This window comes from Acipenser ruthenus, chromosome 30 (genome assembly GCF_902713425.1).
Source record: "Acipenser ruthenus chromosome 30, fAciRut3.2 maternal haplotype, whole genome shotgun sequence".
NCBI classification, from domain to species: domain Eukaryota; kingdom Metazoa; phylum Chordata; class Actinopteri; order Acipenseriformes; family Acipenseridae; genus Acipenser; species Acipenser ruthenus.
This window is the reverse complement of record NC_081218.1, coordinates 9,080,608-9,106,403: the sequence shown is the minus strand read 5'-3', so window position 1 is coordinate 9,106,403 and position 25,796 is coordinate 9,080,608. Positions and strand designations below refer to the sequence as shown.

Below are 25,796 nucleotides of genomic sequence, written 5' to 3'. Positions count from 1 at the left end.
AGCGAGGCGGAAAAAAAGAGAAAAAAAAGGGAAAAAAGTACTTTGACTAAAGTGATATCCAAACAAAATACACAATTCTTAAAAAATCAGTTATTTATTTTGTGAGCATAGTCCAACATGCCAAATGCATGGGTAGTATATTGCTGTTCATGCAAGGACAAGAGAAACAGACAGCCCAGATGGGGAGCTACGATGCATGGGTCCATGAAAAATGAAAAGCTGTCTCACTGGTTGTATAGACACCATCAAGTGTAGAGAGTCAGGCTTCTAAATAAGATCTACACAAATGTGACATTAGATTACTTTATCAAGATCAACACAATGCCATTGGCAGACACACCTGAATTATAGACCTCCAGCAAACATTTATTAAAATGGTCTAACTAGTGAAAATGGACAGGCTGGTAAAGCTCCAAATACCTTAGATGGTCCTTGGGCTGCCCACCCAGAATTCTAATTTATTATTTATTTATTTTAAAAAGAGAAGAGGAAGCCTATGCTGGTGAAATTTAGCTCCTCGCTGAAGTGAGGCAGTGGAAGGCCTGGCAGCCAAATGGCTATGGTGAGATCTGCAGCTTCATGAGATGAACGAGGGAGGAGTCTGCCCACGCTCCCTCTCACTCCTACTGCACCATTCCTGAACACTGACTGCTACCTTAACACAGCTAGCTTATTGACCTGACCTTGATCCTTCTGGAGGCCACACAGTGACGCAGCACCACACCTTGACCCTTGCAAAGGAGGAAGTGGAGGATGGGTTAAAGGAGAGCTTGCAAACGTTCTAACTTCCAGTGGCTTTTAGTACCTCTTAACTCCCCCACCCATCACTGTGAAGCAGAAGTCCATATAGCTTTGAGTCCCTGACTTGTGTGAAGTGCACACTTTTCAGATTGTTGCTGTACAATCCAACAGGGATGGGAATTTTAAAACGTTTAAAATGTATAAACTCTAAAGTGGTCAAATGTTGAATAATATGCTAGACGTATAACCGGTCACGTGACAAACTCCACCAAAACACATTTAATGTATTAATTTTAGTAATTTATTATCATATACAGTCAGTCCGTCACGTATCCGACTGCTGTGGTGCCAGAGCAAGGGCGGATATTCTAAAAAAGAAGGGGTTTGGCATTGCCTCCAAGTAGCTTTTCTAATTGGTGCAACAGAAAGATTGACACTGGGGCAGGTTTTATTCTCAGTCGATCTGGCGCTTCATTGGTACACTGTGTGTTCATGCTGTGGTAGGCGTGGTATGGTATCCAGTCCACGTGGTAAGAAAGTTAATAACAAGTGTTTTTTTCTGACGTTCGTTTAGAGATGCCATTTTACTCAATATATAACAAAAGAAGCGAAGCCACGTTTGGAAGTATTTTGATGAACTGGAAGAGAACTGTGGTATGTAAATAACTATGCCAAACAAAATTGCCATACCACAAAAACACAAGTTCAATCCTTCACCATTTGAAATGAAAACATTCTGAAATTACTGCGGATGGAGTTACTGATGGCAGTAAAAAGCAAATATCCATAACAAACAGAACACTCCAGACGGCGACTGACATTTATTTATCCCCTCCCTGTGAATATGTATAGCACAATTTTAAAAGGAAGGGTTTTTTTCAATATTAATTCAGATATCACATAAGTGTAAATAAATTATGTATAGGCTTTAATTTACCAGTACACGTTTAAGCAATTTTTTTTTTTTTCCCCCTTAAAAACAATTATTTCCTGTTTGTGGCACCGGTCCCTGGACAGTAGAGTTAATATAACAATGTATTGGAATCTGTGCATTTGATAGATTCTGCAACATATGGAAGCTGTTTTGTTTTTTTTCCAGGGGGGGCTGGGGGAGGTATTACTGATAATAATATATATTAAAAAGAGGTTTAATTGAGTTTAATTTATTCACTTTGTGCCCACAGGGCCAGCACAGGTACATCTCAATAATCCAAGACAGGTGAGTTCTCAAGTGTTTCTGTGCTAGAGGCAGGCGATTCCTCTACAAGCACGTGCCACGCTCTGCTGGTCAGAGAAATAGTAGGAGCAGAGAGGCAGCAGATTGAAGAGATCCCAAACACATACTCTCAAGTGTAAGGGTTCGTGTGTTTCAGAAAACTTTCCCAGTGGCTGAATGGAGGAGTGAAACTGGTACTAAAGATAATGAAAGCAAGCATTCCTTTAAATCCAAATAGAAAAATAAGTGAGATATTTAAAGATTTAGCCATCTAAAATAAATAAATTATCAAAGTGCAATGGAGGCATGTGTTTTAATACAGCACTTAAAATGGAGAGGTGAAGCATTTAGTAGGAAACACAGGATTACAGAGGTAGTGAAGAGTTTTGACAAACAACTTGTTCTTTTTATCAAGGGGGACAAGTGAATCTTTTTGGTCGTACAGTACACAAGTAGTGAGATGGGGGAAATACACACAGGAATGGTAGTGCAGGCATGTAAAACATCAGGTGATAGGAATCAGACATTGTAATGAAGAGCAGTGCAGAAATACAAGCATCAGTGTTGCAATGAAATATTTAAAGCCAACATAGAGGTAATGAACTTGGGTCACCTAATCCCATCTCTTAATATTTCAATAGATATTTAAATTGCATTTCAAGATATTCTGTGGTAGCTTTTTTTTTTTTTTATAACACTTACAAGCTCTGTGCAACACTGATTTGCAAATCGTTATTACTCATCCAGCATGTTTAAGCCAGGGCCGGAAATAACACTTCTATTGTGTAGCAGTTTCACCCGTTCCAGGTTTTACTACTAGCTTGATTAGACAGTGTACAGGTAACAAGTTCTATTAAAATGCATAGTAAAACCAGGAATGGATTAAACTGCTATGCAATGGGAGTTTTATTTCCACCCGTTTAAACCAACAATATTTTCACTGAACAGTGTGCAATATAACCAACCAAGTACACTATCAGTTCAGTTAAATGAAAGGACTAATACACAACTGTCACACAATCACACTCCCAAACTGACTTCGATCCTTTCCTTGAATCATACCTCAGCAATACATCACGTGGACCTGTTGTGTCAGCTTAACTTAAATTGTATCACTTAAACAGAAAAGCGTTTATCAAAATATTAAATTACTGCCAGTAATTGTGTATGTTTATTGCATTTGTCCAGGCATGTTCTATTTAAAAACATGCCTACATTCTCTGCAAGAATGAAACGTCAACCAGTTCAGATGCCTGTGTCTGCTGGCTGTGCATTTAGCAATCTACAAACAGAATCAGAGCGGGAGGTTTTCTGCTGAGTGCGAGCAGCACATTAAGCGGACTCAGCAAGTCCCCACATACGTAATGATGGAGTGCAAAATATATTTGAGGACTTTGTTTTGCAGACAATGCACTTACTGTATTAAATGCTAGTATTTCATTTTTTAAATCCAAGATTTGACTAATGCAATTTTGCAATGTGCCATCATCCTAAGGTAATGCAACATTTTAAAAATAGCGTGAATGTAAATGATCTGTAGGACAGCGCTAAAATCAAGAGAACATTATTTCCTGTTTTTGAACAGCTGAAATACAAAAGCCTACACACATTCTTTGACAACTACTGTGAAGCGGTTTTAAAATAGCCAATTCAGCACAGCAACAGGGAATTTGAGGATATCTCTGTGTATGATGCATATTCTTATGCATAGTACTACTTCTGGTCTAACACTGGTATACAAATTTCACAAGATTGTTGTCTTAAAATATCATGTTAAAAATATCCTCTCCTCACAAAACAAAACCGTAACATTCTTCCTGACCAAAAATCAAAACCTACGACAGCTAGCTAAGTATTAATGATTGTTTCAAGGGGGAGAAAATGTGTATCCTTCCCTACAGTTAAAACTACCTTTGGGTGAAGTGTAAAGAAACTTGACTGCCAAGGTGAAGTTTCTGATAAAGCAGATTGTGCAGAAAGGGAAAGCCCTGGAGGAATGCAGCAACAGACACAGTGTGAAGTGCAACCTGACTGCGCGACAGTCCTGCTTTAAGAAAGGAGGACCACAGCGAAGCCTGGTAGCAGCTTATTCCAAGTCATGTCCGTCAAACAAACAAACAAACAAACAAACAAACAAACATGGGGCAAGCACAAACAGAAGCGAGGGAAAGAAAATACCTTCGTCTCGGGAGTAATCTTCACCAGAGTGGGGCTCAAACAAGTAATCTCCTGTCACCAGCTCGAATGCCTACAAAGGAATAGCATTTTTTAAAACACCCAAAACATCTAAAATCATGGTGGTAGAGTAGTAAGACACTCAATAACAATTCTAAACTGTTTATTATGGCTGTAATTCTATGCTTAACAGATTAAACGTTTAAATAGTTGTTAACGGTTTAAACAGTCCTATTCATTTCCACAACAAAAACGTACACTGGAGTGAGTATTTGTCGTACTCCTGTATTCATTCCATGTACAATATTAAAGTACAGTGGTGTACAATGTATCACTTGCAGGCAGGCTGTGAAATGACTTACTGCAACTACTAAATCACCCCACCTACTCAAAGCAGGCATACACACTTATTAGCTTCTGTACCACTTTATCTGTTCCTCTTAGTGCTTTTGAGCTTTTTAATTTCCAATTCTTTTCCATCAGAAAATTCTGAATGCCACAGAGGAGCACTGTGTCGAACACAGGGTTGAACAGACATCGACATACAGCTATTTTTATATTATCTCTTCCGTACAGACTCAATCCCCTGTGGTCAGAAGCATTGATTATTATGGACTAGTCCCCAAAGAGGCACACAATGTATTTTATTTAAGATCCTATACATAGATATAATTCTAGCACAGGCCAATAAAAACATGCAAGCCAGACAAACACACATTACAAGGTTTAAACCTCCCACAGCCCCCCTGAAAATGATGTAGCAACATTACCCTGGATCTATACTGCTTTAGATAAACACCTGGATTCCAAAAGCTTTGATCTCTTACCATGCAGGCCGTACTCCAGATATCAGCAGGAGTGCCGTAGCTCGCGCCGATTAACACCTCTAACGATCGGTACTGTCTCGTCTGGATGTCTTCTGTGAAGTGTTTGTGCTACGAAGTGACAAGAATCACCATCATTATCATCATCATCATCGCCAACGCAGACTCTCAAACAAAGTGACAAGAATCATCATCATCATCATCATCATCATCATCATCGCTAACACAGACTCTCAAACAAAGTGACAAGAATCATCGTCATCATCATCATCATCGCTAACGCAGACTCTCAAACAAAGTGACAAGAATCATCACCATCATCATCAATCAATGCATCTCCAGTAATCAGTTTCTGAAATGCACTTACAACCCAGCAAGCATTCCCCAGGTCGGCAATCTTTACTTGTATCTTCTCTGCGTTCAGGGGCTCCAGTGGATTCACAAGCAAGCTGCCTGCATCAAGTTTTGCTGTGAGAGAAAAAAAAAAAAAAGTTCAACCCAACTGAGAAAAATGTAATTAATGAAAGTGGGAGGCATTTCAACATTCAACAAGTGGTGATAATAATAATAATAATAATAATAATAAAAGCAACTAATTGAACAGGTTGAGAAGAGGCTAGATAACGTACTTTAAGTTCTGCACATTTATCAATGACTAAAAAAATGCCTAAAGCCTGAAAAAAAAAAAAAAAAGGGGAGTAGGAGTATTAACTGACCGTTCTTTATATTATCTGCTTCTCCAGACTCTTTTTCCACGTTGCTCTGCATATGGTTCATCTCTTCATTGTCATTGACCACTTGCCCTTCAGTCTGCAAATCACATGACACAGACTCCAGCCTGCCACTATTTAAAGGTCCATACAAATCTGTAACGTTACCATCCCGGGCGGGATCTTGTGCGTTCTGCAGCATGCCGTTACATTTCAGGTGCAGCTCGTTCCCCCCCTGGCAGTGGTCTCTGGGAATACAGTCATTAGCGTTGTGGTGGTCTTCCTCCTCCTCCTCCTCCTTCTTCATCATGATCTCCTCGTTGCTACATTCAGACAGCTCATCCATAGTGACATGTCCATTACAGTTCAAATCCCCTGGAGACTTCTCGCAGTCGTCATCCGGTGTGTGTGCGTGTTCCCTCATTTCATTTTGTTCATTGTCATCTTTATTAGTAGGAATAAAAAAAAGAAACATTTGGGGAGGTTTATTTATTTAAAACTGTTTTTCCGCTGCATGTTTTTCGTTTATGTCTTGGAAACTACAGAGAGGAACTTGCTTACACATTTTTTAAAAAATAATAATGACCTGTTGGCTAATGATGCAAGCATGTGTGTGCGCGCGCATGTGTTAGGTAAAACTTTGAAGAAAATATTTTAATTCAAGTTTGACATTATCATTTTTGTTAAAACATCCGTTTCGTTTCCCTCCACTTGGTTTCTTTAAGCATTACTAGAGACGACGAGCGCTCATCATACCCACGTGAAAGCATGCGGTACAGTCCCTCCCACTCCCACCTGCGATGAACTCGTCAGCCATGTCCTCCAGCGCTGCCTCCTTGAGCTGGACGCAGGGCTGATGCTCTCCCTCGCCCTCGTTCTGGCCCCCCTCCTCCTCTTCCTCCTCTTTCCCTCGCTCCAGCTCCTCGATCTCCAGGATCCTCTTCTCCAGAAGCTCCGCCTGACGCTTCTGCTTCTTCTTCAGCTTCTTCTTCTTGTTCTTGGACATCTTCACAATCTAGCAAAACATCAGGGTGCAAGCAGTTAAAACTCGCTGCACAGACCCACTCCCATGCTTTTTACAGAACGTCAAACTGAGAACCTCGTAGAGAACTTGCCTAGAGATAGTAGGATAACTGATTTGAAAATTTAAAAAACCTAACAACTAAGAAAAGTAAGTCTTGGTCACCGTTACATCAGTTAAGAATATGAAACGTATTCAGAAATAACCCTTACTGAGGAAAAGAAGGGAATACTTACTTGCTTCGGCTGCGGGGCAGTGCTCACTGCAAAAGAAGAAACGAAAAGTGAATGTTCTCTGCAGGAAACGAGGAATCCGGGTTTGCACGTTGGTATTTCACTGATTCCGTGCAGACTAAAATGATCTTTCAGTTTTCAAAGCTATGTTGCTGGCATGCATTGTCTGACATGTAACCTCTATAGATAAACTGGTACGTGTACGTTACATGGTCTGATTGCAGCCAGAGCACTGGAGGGAGTTTGAACTACAGCACAGTAATAGACTGGGCTCCAGAAAGCAGCAGCAGCCACTAAGCATTTCTTTTTCTGGTCACACGTGCAGATTTTGAATCCCAATTAGCAGGTGTAGAAGACTACATTCATGTGCCAGGTGCAGCAAGTACAGCTACCGCACATACAGCTGTTGTGGTTTACCTGCAGTGAAACCGATATAACAATCTTCCCAACAATGTAATTCACACGTCCTTGCAGTACCCAGGCAGGGTTCCACAGTCCTACATATTTTCCCATGTGTTCAACTGCCTATTCAATTTCAATTAACTCCAGTTGTCTCTGTTTGCAATTAGTATGCTTCCCTCAGTCTCTTTAAATGCTGCCATGAAGATTCACAGGTCTGTGGCGCATTTAAAATTCTTCCCTACTGTTACACTAATCCGTGCAACCTGGCTTCCTCTCAGATTCTTCCCCGCATCACCCAGGTATGTCGCACAAGACAGTACAGCAGATGGGAGGCAATTCGTCGCTGCCTCCTTGCTTGTGGCAGACTTTAGGAGGTGGCATACATTACTTATAAAACAAGCAAACACCTTTAAATTGAATGAAATATATAAAGAACATGGCATTACCTGCAGACCCGGATGGAGGGGGAGCCCCTGCTTTCTGCCACTCCGTCGCCTCGGCAGCTAGACGCCGGACGTAAGGCTCGTTGACACACAGGAGGATATTCTCTGGCTTTATATCCGTGTGGATGATCTTGCACTTGGAATGTAAGTAATCCAGGCCTTGAAGAACCTTAAATAAAAATAATATATATTAGGGGTGGGCACCAATATCGATATTTTGATACAATAGCGAGAATAATTCATATTGCGGTATAAAAAAAAAAAAAATCACGTATGGTCGTAGATTTATAAGTATATACTGTATTACAGTCCACACGTCCAGTCGTCTTTTGGCAAGTGATATTTTCAGAATTCAGATCGTTCTGAATTAAAATACTACTTCTGTTGAAAAAATAGTACTGTACCAACAAAACCAACTACATCTAAATGGAAGCCTACTTATTTTAAAACAGTCCTTTCAGCTATGTATTTTTGACATTGTTCTTTTGCGTTCCCTGAAAAAAGACAAGTTTGTCTTTTACTGCTGTTATTCCCCCAACGTGTGTGCTAACAAATTTCAATGAAAGAATTAACGTCTTCCTGTACAGTTCCTCAAAAGCAATTCATATTTTTTCTTTGTACGAAATGTGTGTGCGTGTGTGTGCAGGGTTGTTTGGGTGGCAGGGGGCCAGTTACAACGTGCTCACCTACACACACACGTCAAATCAGATGAAATAATCAGATATGCATCACACTCGTTTAATCATCACTGAAGTCAAAATTTTATAGGGTCGAAGCATTTCCTGGTACACTTTCAAATTCTAAAGAAGTAACAAGCTCACCACATCAATCAAATCAACAAACAAACTTACCGTTTTACTTTAAACATTACAAATACTTGTGTAGTTACAATAAAAAACACATAGTATTCATATTAGTTTATCTGAGTTAGTCTTAGTCATCTGGATGGCTATTGCCAAACTCATTAACCCGATCTTCAGGGGTGATGTTTATCGTTGTCGGTATCTTTAAACAGCTTGTTCAGTGGTAACAACACACCGAATACTGAAGTGAACTGCAGCTACGTTTCAACATGAATGTGACAGTGCGCCTCGTTCAAGCTTGAGTAAGTAAATTTAAAGCAAAACTGCCTGTGTTGATGACTATATATGATAAGTGTATTGATTTAATTATCAAACAAACAAAAAAGCCTTGCATGTTTTTTTGCCCGGCCCCAAATGTAAAACAAATAATTCTCCGACAGCATAGAAAATCGGATTCCTATGATCCCTGGTTAAGACACAACACACAAGCTAAAGTATTATTTAACCATTTTATTCCATTGATTGGCGTTTAGGTACCAAACGGTATTTGAATGCTGCATTAAGCACTATGCATTATTTTGAGATATGCGCATGCATCAGCAGCTCATTGCATTTCTGCTATTAATGTATTTTTAAAATGTGAACTTTCAGTATTATAAATAAGTACTTTTAAAACAGCAAAACACATCTCAAAATAATGCAAAATTCAGCACCATACTTTTATTTTTAGGGGTGTTGTGAGTCAGCATTGATACACAAAGCTGCAAGATGAATTACTTCCAGGTTGGCTAGCAAGGCTGTGTGCAGTGAAGTACAGAATTTAATCTTTCGGTTTTGAAGTGGCTGATGATGGGATACTAAAACAATATAACAAGACCTTGTTTTTATCCATGGATATTGTGAAGCATAGCACCACTAAGTTAATGTAAGTTATTGCATTTCACATGTAAATATCTGTGTGTCTGATATTGCAATTGACATATTTCTGTGTTTTGCAAGACTTCAATATTAATCGATATCAAATATGTGCATGACCTTGATATACAATTTTCATATTGTTGCCCACTCCTAATTTATATATATATATATATATATATATATATATATATATATATATATATATATATATATATATATATATATATTATATACATATACACACACATATACATATACATACACACACACACACACACACACACACACACAGACGTGCTCAAATTTGTTGGTACCCTTACAGCTCATTGAAATAATGCTTCATTCCTCCTGAAAAGTGATGAAATTAAAAGCTATTTTATCATGTATTCTTGCATGCCTTTGTGAAGCTGTGAAAAGAGATGAATTATTGCTCATTCTACAAAGATATTCTAAAATGGCCTGGACACATTTGTTGGTACCCCTTAGAAAAGATAATAAATAATTGGATTATAGCGATATTTCAAACTAATTTGTTTATTTAATTAGTATCACACATGTCTCCAATCTTGTAATCAGTCATTCAGCCTATTTAAATGGAGAAAAGTAGTCACTGTGCTGTTTGGTACCATTGTGTGCACCACACTGAACATGGACCAGAGAAAGCAAAGGAGAGAGTTGTCTAAGGAGATCAGAAAGAAAATAGACAAGCATGGTAAAGGTAAAGGCTACAAGACCATCTCCAAGCAGCTTGATGTTCATGTGACAACAGTTGCAAATATTATTAAGAAGTTTAAGGTCCATGGAACTGTAGCCAACCTCCCTGGGCGCGGCCGCAAGAGGAAAATCGACCCCAGAGTGAACAGAAGGATAGTGCGAATGGTAGAAAAAGAACCAAGTATAACTGCCAAAGAGATACAAGCTGAACTCCAAGGTGAAGGTACGTCAGTTTCTGATCGCACCATCCGTCGCTTTTTGAGCGAAAGTGGGCTCCATGGAAGAAGACCCAGGAGGACTCCACTTTTGAAAGAAAAACATAAAAAAGCCAGACTGGAATTTGCTAAAATGCATATTGACAAGCCACAATCCTTCTGGGAGAATGTCCTTTGGACAGATGAGTCAAAACTGGAGCTTTTTGGCAAGTCACATCAGCTCTATGTTCACAGACGAAAAAATGAAGCTTTCAAAGAAAAGAACACCATACCTACAGTGAAACATGGAGGAGGCTCGGTTATGTTTTGGGGCTGCTTTGCTGCGCCTGGCACAGGGTGCCTTGAATCTGTGCAGGGCACAATGAAATCTCAAGACTATCAAGGCATTCTGGAGCGAAACGTATTGCCCAGTGTCAGAAAGCTCTGTCTCAGTTGCAGGTCATGGGTCCTCCAACAGGATAATGACCCAAAACACACAGCTAAACCCAAGAATGGATAAGAACAAAACATTGGACTATTCTGAAGTGGCCTTCTACGAGTCCTGATCTGAATCCTATCGAACATCTATGGAGAGCTGAAACTTGCAGTCTGGAGAAGGCACCCATCAAACCTGAGACAGCTGGAGCAGTTTGCTCAGGAAGAGTGGGCCAAACTACCTGTTAACAGGTGCAGAAGTCTCATTGAGAGCTACAGAAAACATTTGATTGCAGTGATTGCCTCTAAAGGTTGTGCAACAAAATATTAGGTTAGCGGTCCCATCATTTTTGTCCATGCCATTTTCATTTGTTTCCTTATTTACAATATTATGTTGAATAAAAAATCAAAAGCAAAGTCTGATTTCTATTAAATATGGAATAAACAATGGTGGATGCCAATTACTTTTGTCAGTTTCAAGTTATTTCAGAGAAAATTGTGCATTCTTCATTTTTTGTGGAGGGGTACCAACAAATTTGAGCACGTCTGTATATATATATATATATATATATATATATATATATATATATATATTGTTGGAAAACATGGAACAAGTATTGAATAGCAGTTTGCTACGCATGAGGAATGACGGCTGTATTCATGTTATTTTTCTGAAAAGTGATTTAACATTGGATAGAAAAAACTGTTAGTTCCAAAAATGCAAGCATTGCTGTGATAGATGAAGGCTGCAATATGGTAGAGAAGTTAAGATTATTTTGTGTCAAAGCAAATGGCTGGCCAGCAGCACACGGCTGTATAAACAAGTCCTTTGATCTCCAGCCCTGACATGAAAGAAGTTTGCCCTTCGGGAGTCCACTGGGGTATAAAACTAGTTAACAGGTTTTTGCTTAGAAAATACAGCTGGTTTATGACGGGGTCATAAAGCTAGTTTTCAAGGGGACCGAAGAGCCAGGCTCTAAGACTTCAGAGAGATCCAAAAAGAGATAATGCCACTGGGATCAAAGGGTCTTAGGCAAATCGGAGAGATAGGAACAAGGAAGATGACAAAAACCAGATGTATGGACCTTTGTGACACCAGGGTCTGAAGAAAGCACGGAGTTCAGAGATCTTCACACTAGATCACACACTCACACAAAATGGAATATATGGCAACAGGATAATGAGTTGTACCTTTTCTATTGGTTAAGTGTCAGAGAAAGAGGAGGAGAGAGACACCTATGCAGAAGGGTATTTAATGTCATGCAACAATTGTAAGAACGAGTATTCTGTTTGTCCTGTACCTGGGACCAGGCTCCCTGCATATTTCAATAAACCTAACAACTGACTGAAGAAAAGGACTCTGTGCAGTTTCTTGAATCTACTTACTCACCATCCTCTTTTTTAAGTTACATCATTTGGCGAGCCACCTGTGGACTGTTTCCTGTTACTTTTTTTTTCAAAAAACCGGGGGGGTTTGTTACCTGACTGCAGAGAAACCCATTTGCCCAGCCTGAATCCTGTGCACAGGACCAGGACAAAGCGAACGGACAGAGACTGCTTCTAACTTCTGGCCAGACGGTGTGGAGAATCTTTGAATCAGGACTTCAGCTCGAACATATAACCACGTACATTGGTGAGTAGTTACTGGTTTATTGTTTTATATGCAGTGTTTAGAATGAAGTGAGAATCAAGGGTAGAGTATGAAAGAGGACTTTTGACTTCTTGATAATTCATGTACATTGAGGACACAATTAGTTAAGTCTAACATAGGCCGCTGAACTAAAATATTTAGTTAAGTCTAGAATTGACCGCTGAACTAAAATATTTAGTTAAGTCTAGAATTGACCGCTGAACTAAAATATTTAGTTAAGTCTAGAATTGACCGTTGAACTAAAAGTGTATTGACTGTTAGGACCCTCTGGATTCCTAAAAAAGTCGGAGTAAATCGTGTAGTGTTATGACGTGCCAGTAGAGTCTATTGGACTAGTTACACGGACTTGTATAGCTCAACAGGTACGGGCATACTCGGATTTATGTTTTATGTTTGTTTGAGAGGATTTGTTACACCTGTTTTGTCTTTGTTTTTACTGTTTGGTTTATAAGTCACGATAAGGGGCCAATAGGATAAGCCTCTTATTTAACTGTCCACATTAGGTGGTACAGATAAGGAACAATCAGACAATAAGTTCCAGTTAAGCCCAAATAGCACATACAAAAGTGTAAATTAAATGTGCAATAAACCAAAATAAAAGTTTATGCTTCGTTAAGCATAGCTTTAAACACAGAATATTGGTAAAAACAAGACAAAACTAAAAACAAGTTTTTTTGTTAGTTTTGTGTTTTGTTGGGAGTCTGATCAACTCCAAATATGTTAGAAGCTGACCCTCAATGTCATCAAATGGATGACTGGAGAATATGGAACATAGACTATGTGTTAAAACATGGCAAAAAGGGAAGCTATGTACAGAACAGTAATGTACATGTTCATGTGACAGGTCAGGAGTGTGTGTCTCGTAAGAAGAAAAAGACAAAGGAAATTCAAGACTGGTAGCCCACAAAAAAAAAAAAAAAAAACTGTAATGGTAAAGATTCTATATCAACTTTGAGGAATACATGTTGTAAAAATAAAATTAAAAGGTCACATTAAAATGTAATTAAGAAGTTGCTTATTAATGATTGTTTGAGTAATTCTGATTTTGCTTAAGCGTGGAGATAAAGTAACATCTTAGTAAAACTATGTACTAAGAACCAGCATGAATACTTATTGTCTTGCCTCGATCATAAGAGAGTTTGATAAGGGAAAGAGACCCATGTTAACTGATGAGTTATTTGTATTGTGTTAGTGTTTGAATGCAAAGGAATGGCCAACCTTTGAACTAAAACAATAACACAAATATACAAAGCAACAATTAATAGTTTGTTCAGGATTATATTGGTAAACAAGAGGAACATTTTGTCTTTCTGATAGAGGATTTACTTGAAAAGAAAGTGGTGGTATTATTTTGGTACGCAGGGTCTGTGTCTCCCTGGTCACAGATTCAGGGAGGAATAGGGAAAAAAACTTGCGTGACCATATTTGGGCAGAGAGAGAAAAGACTAGAGAATGAGAATAGATCACTGTTAGACAGACTAAAAAATAAAAAGACTTTTAGGAAGAGAACAAATGTTTGTGGAGATCAATAAATCTGAAACAAATTAAATTATCGACCTGGAAATATTTTATTAAAAATATTTTCATGAATGAATGTTAAGTGTTTGTTTGAGAGTGAATTTTATGTTTAAGACACGGGTGAATTTTATGAATCACCTATGAATACATATTTGAAACCAACATCACATGAGAGGTAGAGTTTGTATTATTGGTGTAGCTAAAAAAAGTGCAGAGTTAAAACGATGTTTTATTTAAGGGGTCTGTTTGTTAATGATTGTTTAGTTCATGTTGAATTAAACAGGGAGATTGCATTCTCTTTGAATGGAAAACACGTAGTTTAATAAAGCACTGATGTTATCAGTATTAACTGGGTTTATTCTGATGTTGCTAAAGCACACTACCATACACGAGTAGAAGGGAAAAAAAAGTTGAATTGTTAGAAAGCATAAAATACAATTCAAATGGGGAAAAAGAGGTCACAATCTATATCAGAGTGATCTACAGGGATTTCAACTTCTGCCAAGGCATCAGAATGCAGGGATGCAGGAGACAAAAGCAGTGTCACTCAGAGCTACGTGAGTGATGTGAAAGGGGATGTTTGCACACATGTGTACGATGTGTTTTGTTTATGGTGGTTACAATTAGTATTTTACGGAGCTTCTTGCAGGAGAGGTGATGATAATTAGATTAATGTGATAACTGAAACATGAATAAATCGCGAGTGACATGAGATTATTGATGGTGCAGTATAGGACTGCTGGCTTAATGGATTGTGATACTGGTATGATAGACAGTCTGTTGGTTAATGTTTGTGTGTTTGTTTGTGAATATAGGGTATGAATACTCTTTTGTGGAAGTTCAGCACAGGAGGCTGAGCTAATGGCAATATTGTGATGCAAAATAAAGTCAACTTCTCACTGTCTAATACAGAACAGACAGTCGCAGTAGCAAAAGTAATTATGCACTCACAGTAATACAAATGCACTTGGTAGGATTGACCATGGGGAAACGCCCGTGTAAATTAATCAAATAAAGAATATATTCGCTGGCTTAAGCATGAAGCAACCTGCGCCCTGGTTGGCAAAGTACAGTGATTCCATGTCCTCTGCCACCCAAAGAGCTCTGGGTTGGTAGAGCTTGTGGACCACATTCTAAAAAGGAAGCATCATAAACAGGTGCTCATGAAGGTCAGGTTTATGTGCACACACATTTTCTTTTTCTCACTGGACTATTTCTATAATAGATCCTGATTTATTTTGATCTGCTAAAAGGATGCTGTTATTAATTGCAGCAAGAATAGGCAGTACTTTTATTTCTGTATGCGTTATTGAGAAACATTAACGTTTGAATACATTTCTTTGTAAACTTTCTTTTCAACTGTTATTGTGATATGTGCTCTGGACGTCTTGCCAAGAAGGGAGAGATCAATGTATGACTAACATCTTACAGGACTGTTCTCAACTAGGTAATATCATACAGTATGTGGACGACATACTGTTGCAACGGGAACTGCGGAGAAGCACTATCTGTTGCTGGAGGAGCACGCTGCTCTCAAATTAAATCTAAAAGAAAGCTGCATTAATGAAATCATCTGTTTGTTTCTTCGGAGTACAGGTGGAAACTGGAGGACACACACCTGACCCAGGAAATAAAAAGCTGATTAAAAATCTGCCCCTTAGATCTTTTTGGGCATATTTGGATTCTGTCAGGACTTCATGGAAGGATACAGCGAACTAGCTGTCACCCTCTATGAACACCTGAATTGAGGCATTAAAACAGGCACCGATTCCAACCCCACTCAGGGTCTCCATTCAAATTAAAAAAAAAAAAAAGCGGGGGGTTGGAAGGTTGATTGGGGAGGTCCATATGAGATAATGGACAAACTGGGAGAAATCAATTTGAAATTGGCAATACAAAAATGAGGGAGTGAAAACTAGTTTCACTGATAAGCAAGCCTGCTGGAGAATGGAAATTCCTAAGTGCACTGATGCAGTTAGTTTAGGGTAGTAATTGTGAGCAATGAAGCAGATAGAGATTTGTAGTTACTTTCAGAGTACAGACACAGGTCTAAGGCTTTTCTCTTCTCCTACAGGTCCATGCTGGAACTGATATTTTATATTATGTTCACGATATGATATTTTATATTATGTTCACAATATGGGGTGGACATAGGCTCTGAGAAAAATACAAGATAGAATTAACAGACATTGGCGATTCTTAGAATTCCAATAACATTATCAATGCAGATGAAAAAGAGACTATTCAAGAATTAACCCTTTTGAATTTTGAAATTAAATCAGATATTAATCAAAAGAATAAATACTGCACTTGTTCTCCACAGGTTCCGAGATAATACTGATGGCGTTTATGTGGAATGGAAGCACAATGCTGTTCATCGGAACTGAGAGGACCATTTCAGAAGAGTTTGTGCAGAAAGTTCCAATACACTTGTGGGACAATTTGGATATGCAAACAGGAACTGTACATATTAACCTGCAGAACTTTACAATGCTTGTCCATGATATGTAGTAATTAAGCTCTACCATATATCTGGAACAAGAGTGTAAGTTGCTGAGAGACGGTCATGAGGAAGTATCTGAAACCACAGAGACATTCTTACATATGGGGAACCATTCCAGTCTGCATATCAAAAGAAGAAATATTTATGATGACGTTAAAGTGACATTTTTGGGGATGTAATGGGGACTGTTAATTTCAGTTAGCATACCTGATAATGAAACTACGTATTATAAACTTGGGGTATAGATGTATGATTGGTGAAAAGATTTGTCTTAGTTTAAAGATACTAAAGGCAATATGTCAGCGATCCTGGAGTGCAGAGATGGGAAGGTCTCATGTAATTTATTACTAATCACATTCAGTAAAATAACAAAAACTGCAAAGGTTGTACCATTGACCTCTAGAGGCACTGGGAGTATGGAGTTTGTGTTGTTCATGACACTTAAGAGTGGTATTGTTAAGACATTGTATCTGCCATCCATGATAGGGAGGTAAAATGGTTGGTGTCTTGCAATGGATTATTTGGAGTGTTGTTAGGAACATAAGACTATATTAATATGTACTTGTAAGGTAATGGTACATCCTATGTTGAATGGAAATACCAATTGAAAACAGCTGTTCTACTGAAAAATATGGTTACCTATATTAGACATTAATTTTGGAAATCATGTGAACTTTGAATGATATGCTGTAGTGTTGAATATGTCTAAAATGAGGCACTATTTTAGTACTTGTTCAATGCATAGTGATCATTTTTGAAGTTATAGTTTTAGGTTTTAATCAGTCTTAAGTGCATCATAAGATTGAGATGGTCTAGAATATTGGATTTTAGAAAGATGTAATTTAACATACGGGTTAAAAATAATGATACACCTAAATGTGTTAGAGCAACATGAGTGTGGTTCTGATCAAGAGGATGGGGATCACAGCTGGAACATAGAGTTTATTCTGAGAGTACTGTAGTTTCGGATAGAAGATGTGATTATGAGCTTACAGAGTTAAACCAACACTGCACCGCGTAGCTAAAGAGCAGGACGGGTGGGTGAAATTGGGAGGCCTAGATTGCTGTAAGGAATTGAGTACGTCAGTAATTTGCACTTGTTCCATGCGGGGTGATCTAATTTCTTGAAACAGGGCAGTAAACCGTACTATCGAGGTAAAATCACTACGAAAGTATGTCCCTTTTGCACCGCCTACCTCGGGAAGGTATCATTCTCGGACCAGAAAGAAAAACTGTTTTGGATAATGTGAATATAGTATTATCGTATGTAATGTATAATTTCACAAATCTAACTTATGTTTGAACAGCATTGCAAGCAACACACCAATATCCAGAATTGGCTTCAAAGGGAAATAGGTAGTACAATAAGAGATTACAAAGAGCGAATAGCCGAACGAATGTATGAAGGTAATGAGAAACGTAGGAAGAGGGGACTTTTTGATGAAATAGCAGGATGGTTTGGTGCAGGAAATTCTGTTGCAAACAGCTGGGATATTTATCAAATGTCAAAAGGGCAAACTTGGATAGCAAGTGCTGTGGGAGAAGAAATAGAAAGATTGGGGAATGGACAGATGTATGTAAATCAAGGGATTAGGCTCCAGGGTACAGCTATATATGAGCTAATGGATGGAACAGAGGGAGCCCTGCGCAATTTGACCAAAGCAATAGATTGTAGAATATTTGCGGGTGACCTTTTAAAAACAATGAAGGAAGAAATAATGGACATTAGGCTAAGAGTGGTACCTAGACATGCACAGGAGGAACTCAGGTTGAGGTTGGCAATGATCCACCCTGATCAGACTGACCTCCTGGGAGCTAGTTTAGTGTGGCCAAAGGAGAATGGCAAGGAACCACCTGGTCACATAGGGTTCTATCTCTCAATACCATACCTGGATCCTAATAACCAGTATAAAGACAGTTTGAAGATTAGACCGATAGGAGTACTACACAATGAGACGGTGATAGTTTGGGAAAAGGCTACATGGAAAGTTCAGCGAGGCAACTGGAGTGGTGTGGTGCATGAAGCATGTTGTTATGAAACAAATAGTCATGTAGTTTGCCGGTGTCCTGCAATCACCGGAATTAATAGAAATATAAGCACTGAATTAGAGGTACATCCACTAGAGGGGTGGAAAAAAGCAGTGCAGGTTGGGAAATATCAATGGTGTGTGTTGAGTAACCATACCAATTTTAAATATGGAGATTTAACTTGTCAGACTTCTCCAGGATTTTGTTTTTCTCCAACACATGCAGTTCAGATTGGAGATATATATATATATATATATATACCTGAACCTGAAGCAGAGGAGTTCCAAATTACTGCTTGGTGGGATGACACATATCTAGATTCATATTCGGTCATTTTTTCTCAAGTGCACAAATTGGTTAAAATAGCCCTACAAAGAGCGGAACAGAAGCTGCTCAAAGCTAAGGTCGAAGTTGATTTGGCACAATTAAAAGCCACCGTATTGAAACGATATGGATGGTCAGGGCAGGCCTTAGGGCACACTTTTGGGGATTATGTTGTTTTAATAATACTGTTAATAGTAATAGTATTGATTTTGTGGAATAGCATTCAGTGTTTTTGGTGGAAAAAACAACACCGACAGTTAGAAAGGACCATTGGCAGATGGGAAACTGTAAACTTACTGGGAGCCACCATGAATAAGAAATAAGACCTGTGTACAGTGATAAACTGTATTTACTGTATTTTTCTGTATGTTTATTTTTCATTTTTTGTATTATTTTTATGTATGTTTGTTTGTTTTTTTGTTTGTTTTTTGCTCATGACATACTTACATGGAGAAACAGCAAAGGCAAGGTAGATACCTACACATAATGGAGAGACTTAGAATGAGAGGAACATACTTCACTATAATATATTATACAAACACGGTACTTGATGTGACTACTCAGAACCAGCGAAGAGGACATCTGAGGGCTCGGGATCACGTAAGCAACTTGGTTGTAGCGGGTCACCCCCCTCCATCTTATATTTTAAAAGTGGGGTATGTTGGAAAACATGGAACAAGTATTGAATAGCAGTTTGCTACGCATGAGGAATGACTGCTGTATTCATGTTATTTTTCTGAAAAGTGATTTAACATTGGATAGAAAAAACTGTTAGTTCCAAAAATGCAAGCACTGCTGTGATAGATGAAGGCTGCAATATGGTAGAGAAGTTAAGATTATTTTGTGTCAAAGCAAATGGCTGGCCAGCAGCACACGGCTGTATAAACAAGTCCTTTGATCTCCAGCCCTGACATGAAAGAAGTTTGCCCTTCGGGAGTCCACTGGGGTATAAAACTAGTTAACAGGTTTTTGCTTAGAAAATACAGCTGGTTTATGACGGGGTCATAAAGCTAGTTTTCAAGGGGACCGAAGAGCCAGGCTCTAAGACTTCAGAGAGATCCAAAAAGAGATAATGCCACTGGGATCAAAGGGTCTTAGGCAAATCGGAGAGATAGGAACAAGGAAGATGACAAAAACCAGATGTATGGACCTTTGTGACACCAGGGTCTGAAGAAAGCACTGAGTTCAGAGATCTTCACACTAGATCACACACACACACACACACACACACACACACACACACACACATACACACACTCACACAAAATGGAATATATGGCAACAGGATAATGAGTTGTACCTTTTCTATTGGTTAAGTGTCAGAGAAAGAGGAGGAGAGAGACACCTATGCAGAAGGGTATTTAATGTCATGCAACAATTGTAAGAACGAGTATTCTGTTTGTCCTGTACCTGGGACCAGGCTCCCTGCATATTTCAATAAACCTAACAACTGACTGAAGAAAAGGACTCTGTGCAGTTTCTTGAATCTACTTACTCACCATCCTCTTTTTTAAGTTACATCATATATATATATATATATAAAATAAAAAACAATGTTAAAGTCTATTAACCATAAACAAATCCACATTATAGCCTCATTATTATTATTATGATGATTTATTTCTTGTCCTACGTCCTTATCCAGGGCGACTTACAATTTTTACAAGATATCACATTATTTTTTACATACAATTACCCATTTATACAGTTTTTTTTTTTTTTTACTGGAGCAATCTAGGTAAAGTACTTTGCTCAAGGGTACAGCAGCAGTGTCCCCCACCTGGGATTGAACCCACGACCCTCCGGTCAAGAGTCCAGAGCCCTAACCACTACTCCACACTGCTGCTCTTACTCATTACTTAGTACACAAGCATTTGAAGAAAAGTGCTTCCCTTTTAAGGAACTGTTCTTGTATATGCAGAAAAGTACAACTCACCATGATACTTCTATATTAAAAAGGTGGTATAACGTCATCTCAAATATGCTCTGAATGAACAGGCTCACCTGTTTAATGATGCTTTTTACACAGGCAATGGGGAGACCCTGGTAGTTGGATTTGATGATCCACTTGAGAAGATGATGTCCCAGAACCTCGAACACCATGCAGACGTCTAGGAATCAGGTCAAGGACGACGCCGAGAACAGGATTTGCAGATCACAAATCCGACAGCCACACACACTTCCCATCATACAGCCAGACACACTTTTGAGAAGATCATTATAAAAATTTTAGCTCTGCAAATTCCCACAGGTATGATAATTACTGAAAACATACTGCCTTCTTCCCTCCTGCGAGAGATTGGATAAGCCCAGACAGACACAAATATTTCAAAGCAGGGATGGTGTTGTCATACAAAGCCAGAGAACAGAAACAAACAAAAAAAAAAAAAGTGTGTTTACCTTAACACATACTAGTGTTATAGGGATTTTGTAACTAACTGTGACGAAGAGCGAATGAATCCGAATCAACAATCTCCCTCTCGACCGGTGAGGGCACTGTACAACAGGAACTGCGGGCTTCGTACTGAATGGTTGGGCAGTTCATTCCGGGGACAGTCGGAAGCCAGCCATTCAAGAAGAGGGCGGCGTTACAGTACCTAGAGTCATTGCCCTAGTACGGTGAGCGAAGTTTCAGTCATGAATCGGAGGAGATGTGATTGAACTAGCTATCGGAGGGGGCGGGGCTTAGGGTACTTTAGGGGGACCAGCACTCAGAGCACCGCACCTGCATCAGAGCACACAGTCTGGAGACGTGTTGTTTGTGACTGTATTATGTGTTTTATGTTGGAATTATTATTTTGGGACTGCAACCCCTTTGTTTTGTCGCTGGCAATACCCATTGCTGGGTAGAGCCAGCTTTATTATTTAAAAACCTCGTCAAGGAAATTAAAGAATAACCTGTGAACTTTGTGTTTGTCCTTTGTCTGGAGCACCTTGAATCACCTGTACACCGGAGCACTACAAACCACTTTGCCACACTAACATAACATTTGTATTATCTTATAGCAGAACTTGAGAAAAAAAACATCCTTTATTTCTGAAAATTAACAGAACCAACAAAATTGTACTCATTAAAATCAATTCATATTCCTTAGAACAGTGTTTCCCAAACTTTTTGATTGGCGACCCAAATGAACACAGGAATAATGAATGAACCCACGACCCCAAATTATTCACTATTCATTATTTTAACTTAAATACTTAACCAATCAAAAAGCCATGTTTAATTTAGTTGTAACTGCACTACACTACACTATATAAGTAGAGCTGGGATAATTAATCGAGTTACTCGAGTCGTGGCGATTATTTTAATACTCTACGATCTTTTTGGTATTCGAGTAATCGCCTTATATGCATACAGTATATTAGCAGCTATATTCACGCCAGGTGCGTTCTCAAATAATAATTCCGATCAGCTGTTCACTCGGTCTGATCTAGGCAGGAATACTGAACAGCAGATCACTATTACTGATTTGGTTGAGAGAGTGAAGGCGATATATTGGTAAAAGATGACAAAAAAAAACTTAGGCCTATGTAGAAAAAAAATGAAGATGACAGGTTTTTGTTTTGTTTAAAAAAAAAAAAAAAAAAAAACACACAAATACGTCTTCTGGTATCCTGTGACTATCCTTGTTCTCTCTGTTAGATAAATAAAACCCGTTTGCATCAAATTGCAAGTCAGACGTATATCTTCAATAATACCCACGCAACCCTATTCGAAACGTGATTTTGCTAATGTGTCGGTACTTCTTTATTGTTATTTTACAAGCAGCAGCATTGTCGCAATATTGTTTAGAACCTCTATCCTCCCGCTAGAACGTAACAATGTTGTTGTTATGTTAGCAAAGCGCTTTCATTGGGCAAAAAATTAATGAAACAAAACAGTCTGTAAAACCTTTTTGTGGCGACGTGTTGGGAGTGGCAAGCGGGAACATTGCAATATGGCGGATGCGCATAGCGATACTGTTACTAGTGCAGAACGGGGAAAGGAGTTTGGAAAGTGATGGAAGTGAGAGACCCGGTGCCAAGAAATCTGCGAGAATCGCCAGACACACAAGCGTTGTGTGGGATTGCTTTGGCCAACCTAACAATTCACAGGTTCAGTGCATAATATGCAAAGGAAAGATGAAATATCACCACAGCTTTGCTGCAACATCTAAAAAGGAGGCAGCCAACCGTCTCTCACTTGGTAAGTAATATTATTCATATAAGAAGTAAGTCGATATATACAGTACGATGCTGTTTTTGTCAAATGCAGTTTCTTTTTTATGATAAGAGGAATTACGTGTTCATTTAGCACATGAAAATAAACTATACATTTCGCACTTGCTATTGAATAAAGCAAGTATATTATAATCTGTTATTGTGTAAGTGCTAACTCCAAGTATTGGTCTAATCTTAGACTTTTACCAGCACTATCAAACTTGTCAAAATAAAAAAAAAACACGCTGCATCAGTCATAGAATTGCTGAATTTGTATCAATCCTCTACAGCACTATTAGTTAATGGCATAATAAACACTATTTACAATTTTACTCCAGATTATTATTTCATTTTCTTTTTTTAAAGCTTGATTCTGGACAGTTAGTGTCTTATTACCTGTATGGAGTCTTAATTATACTTTTATTATATGTTTTTAAAAGCTAAAAAAATAAAAAAACACGTTAATAATAAAAAAATAACTAAATCTGCCATTTTTAAATGTCTTTCAAAATTAATTAAATAGCTTCAAAGATACTGAGCCTTTGCAGTGGCGGAAGAATAATATGCATCGCCTTCCTCGCCTGGCCAAACTAGCTAAACGGTTTCTCAGTATCCCTGCTACCTCTGCTCCATCTGAAAAGGCTTTTTTCAGCAGCTGGTGCTATTGTGACAAGAAAACGTGCCAGCCTTAGCCCTAGCCACGTTGATAAGCTGGTGTTTTTACATAGCAACCTTGCATAATGTGTTTGTTTTTTAACTGATATGTCATGTTAAAATGTGTTCATGGGACAACACAATTAAATAATGAGCAGTTTTCAGGAAACAACTTAAGAAAAGGTTCAGTATTTTTGTAATGCTAAAAAATGACCAACAGTACTACAGACTTTTGTTTTAAGTGAATAGTGTCTGTTAACTATTTTTGCAAATAAGTTATTGACTTCTTTAAAGATTAATGAGTTGACTTTATAAGAATTTTGCTCCACTTGTTCAGCAAACAGCAAAAATTCCAAGTAGGTTGAAGTGACAAGAATTAAGTTTTACAATTGCTTTCCAAAAATTCAGGAGCAAATTTTGTACTTATTTATGTGAGAAAGCATTTTCTGATTAATAAAACTGTAAAAAAAAAAAAAGTTATGTATTGTTGTCCGAGTGAGACTTGCTATTTTAGAAAGAGACCATCAACAGAGTAAGACAAACCAGTACTGGAGATAATGTTACAGAATATCATCTACTATAGTGAGGTTGCCTTTTCTGCATTATTAAATGAAAAAAAAAATTAATCGAAATTAACAGATTAATCGATGAATCGAAATTATTAATCGTATTTGTGTCGATTATTTAAATAATCGCTCTGCACACCTCTATATATAAGCATTCAGGCTTTTACGGTTTTACAGGTTGCTAAGACAACAGGACTGCAGCCGATTGCAAACATGAAATTTGCAGGAGGAGCCCCTTGGGAATTAATGGACTATGTGGGTGCATTGAGTTAATGGGTGGTAGGACAGAAATGCGTGCCTATGATTGTAAGCCTGGCAGAGGGAGGGGCTGGGAGTGAGTTTTGGAGCTGTGGGAGAAACTGCTGTTTTTTTTTTTTGTTTGTTTTGTTTTGTTTTTTTAAATTACCGAGTCAGACACGCAGAGACTGTTAGCTTTGTGTGTGTTACCTGACTGTTTATTAAACCATTTTATTTATCCTGTGTTTGTTATTGTTTATTGCATTTCAGTGGCGGTTCGTGACTTTTGACAGGTGAGGCACAAATCTCAAAATACTTATTACCAACCCCCCCCAACACACTCAATGGCTAACGTACTAAGAGTAAATGTACTTTGTTAAAAGTGTCAGATTTTTTTGCTGTTTAGCTAATTGATTAGTTTTCTTCTGGAAAAAATTGTGTGGTTTCCCAACGCAATCTGGATGCTGTGTCTCAAGATGCCGACAGCTTAGCTTTCGTGAGCCAGTACTTCACAACAAATGCCATGAGGGGACGCAGATCATCCTCGTCACCAATGGAAGAAAAACTGAAGTGAATAAAAGCCGGTCATTTTTTTGTTTGTTTGTTTCTTTGTTTCTTTGAGCTGCAATAGAATTAGGCATTTTTTTGTTTTGCATCCATTTTAACAACTGGTTTTCAAAATCCCAAGTAACCGCACATAAAACGTCAACTTATACTTTATTTTTTTGGTTCATATTTAAAGCAGAAGACTGGTGATAAAACAATACATTGTTTACATAATTATTGCTAATGACTATTTATTTTGAACATAAGCATAAGAAGTGTGCACTGAATGTCATATTTTTTTTTATTGTTTGGTGACCTATCAGAAACCTTGCCACGACCCATATTTGGGTCGCGACCCCCACTTTGGGAAACATTGCCTTAGAAGGAATTGGAATTGCTATTTTTGAGACTCCACTGTTGTGATTGTTCAACTGCTTTCATTTGAAATTAAACTGAATTGACCAACAGTGACTTCAATTTAAGTAATTAGTTGCCACAGTGAGAAGCAAATTAACAGAATACTACTAATTGCAATTTTGATCAGTGATGTGTTGGAATTGATTTTGAAAAGCAGGAATGGACCCGACCCTGCTGCCAACCTCACACAATAAAAACCTGTCAAGGATACGGGTTCCATTGACTCCAGAAATCTTAAAGTCGTCCAAAAGCTGAACCACCATCTCTCTGTTGGGATCATTAGGGTCTGTGTTTCGAACCTGCAAAACAAACAAAAAAAA

The 25,796-nt window shown here is 38.3% G+C and overlaps 1 protein-coding gene across 3 annotated transcripts in view; it reads right to left on the bottom strand.

The window, feature by feature from the left end:
* Window positions 1-25,796, bottom strand: part of LOC131702802 (SRSF protein kinase 1-like) — a 53,756-nt gene that overhangs the window by 3,000 nt on the left and 24,960 nt on the right. For all 3 annotated transcript variants that reach the window (XM_059005148.1, XM_059005149.1, XM_059005147.1), the window contains 9 exons: window positions 25,688-25,775; window positions 20,858-20,964; window positions 7,769-7,934; window positions 6,924-6,949; window positions 6,462-6,681; window positions 5,673-6,110; window positions 5,324-5,424; window positions 4,960-5,067; window positions 4,136-4,205 (listed from right to left, as the gene is read on the bottom strand). In XM_059005148.1, coding sequence (XP_058861131.1) covers window positions 4,136-4,205; window positions 4,960-5,067; window positions 5,324-5,424; window positions 5,673-6,110; window positions 6,462-6,681; window positions 6,924-6,949; window positions 7,769-7,934; window positions 20,858-20,964; window positions 25,688-25,775 — 1,324 coding nt within the window. The remainder of the gene's footprint in view (window positions 1-4,135; window positions 4,206-4,959; window positions 5,068-5,323; window positions 5,425-5,672; window positions 6,111-6,461; window positions 6,682-6,923; window positions 6,950-7,768; window positions 7,935-20,857; window positions 20,965-25,687; window positions 25,776-25,796) is intronic.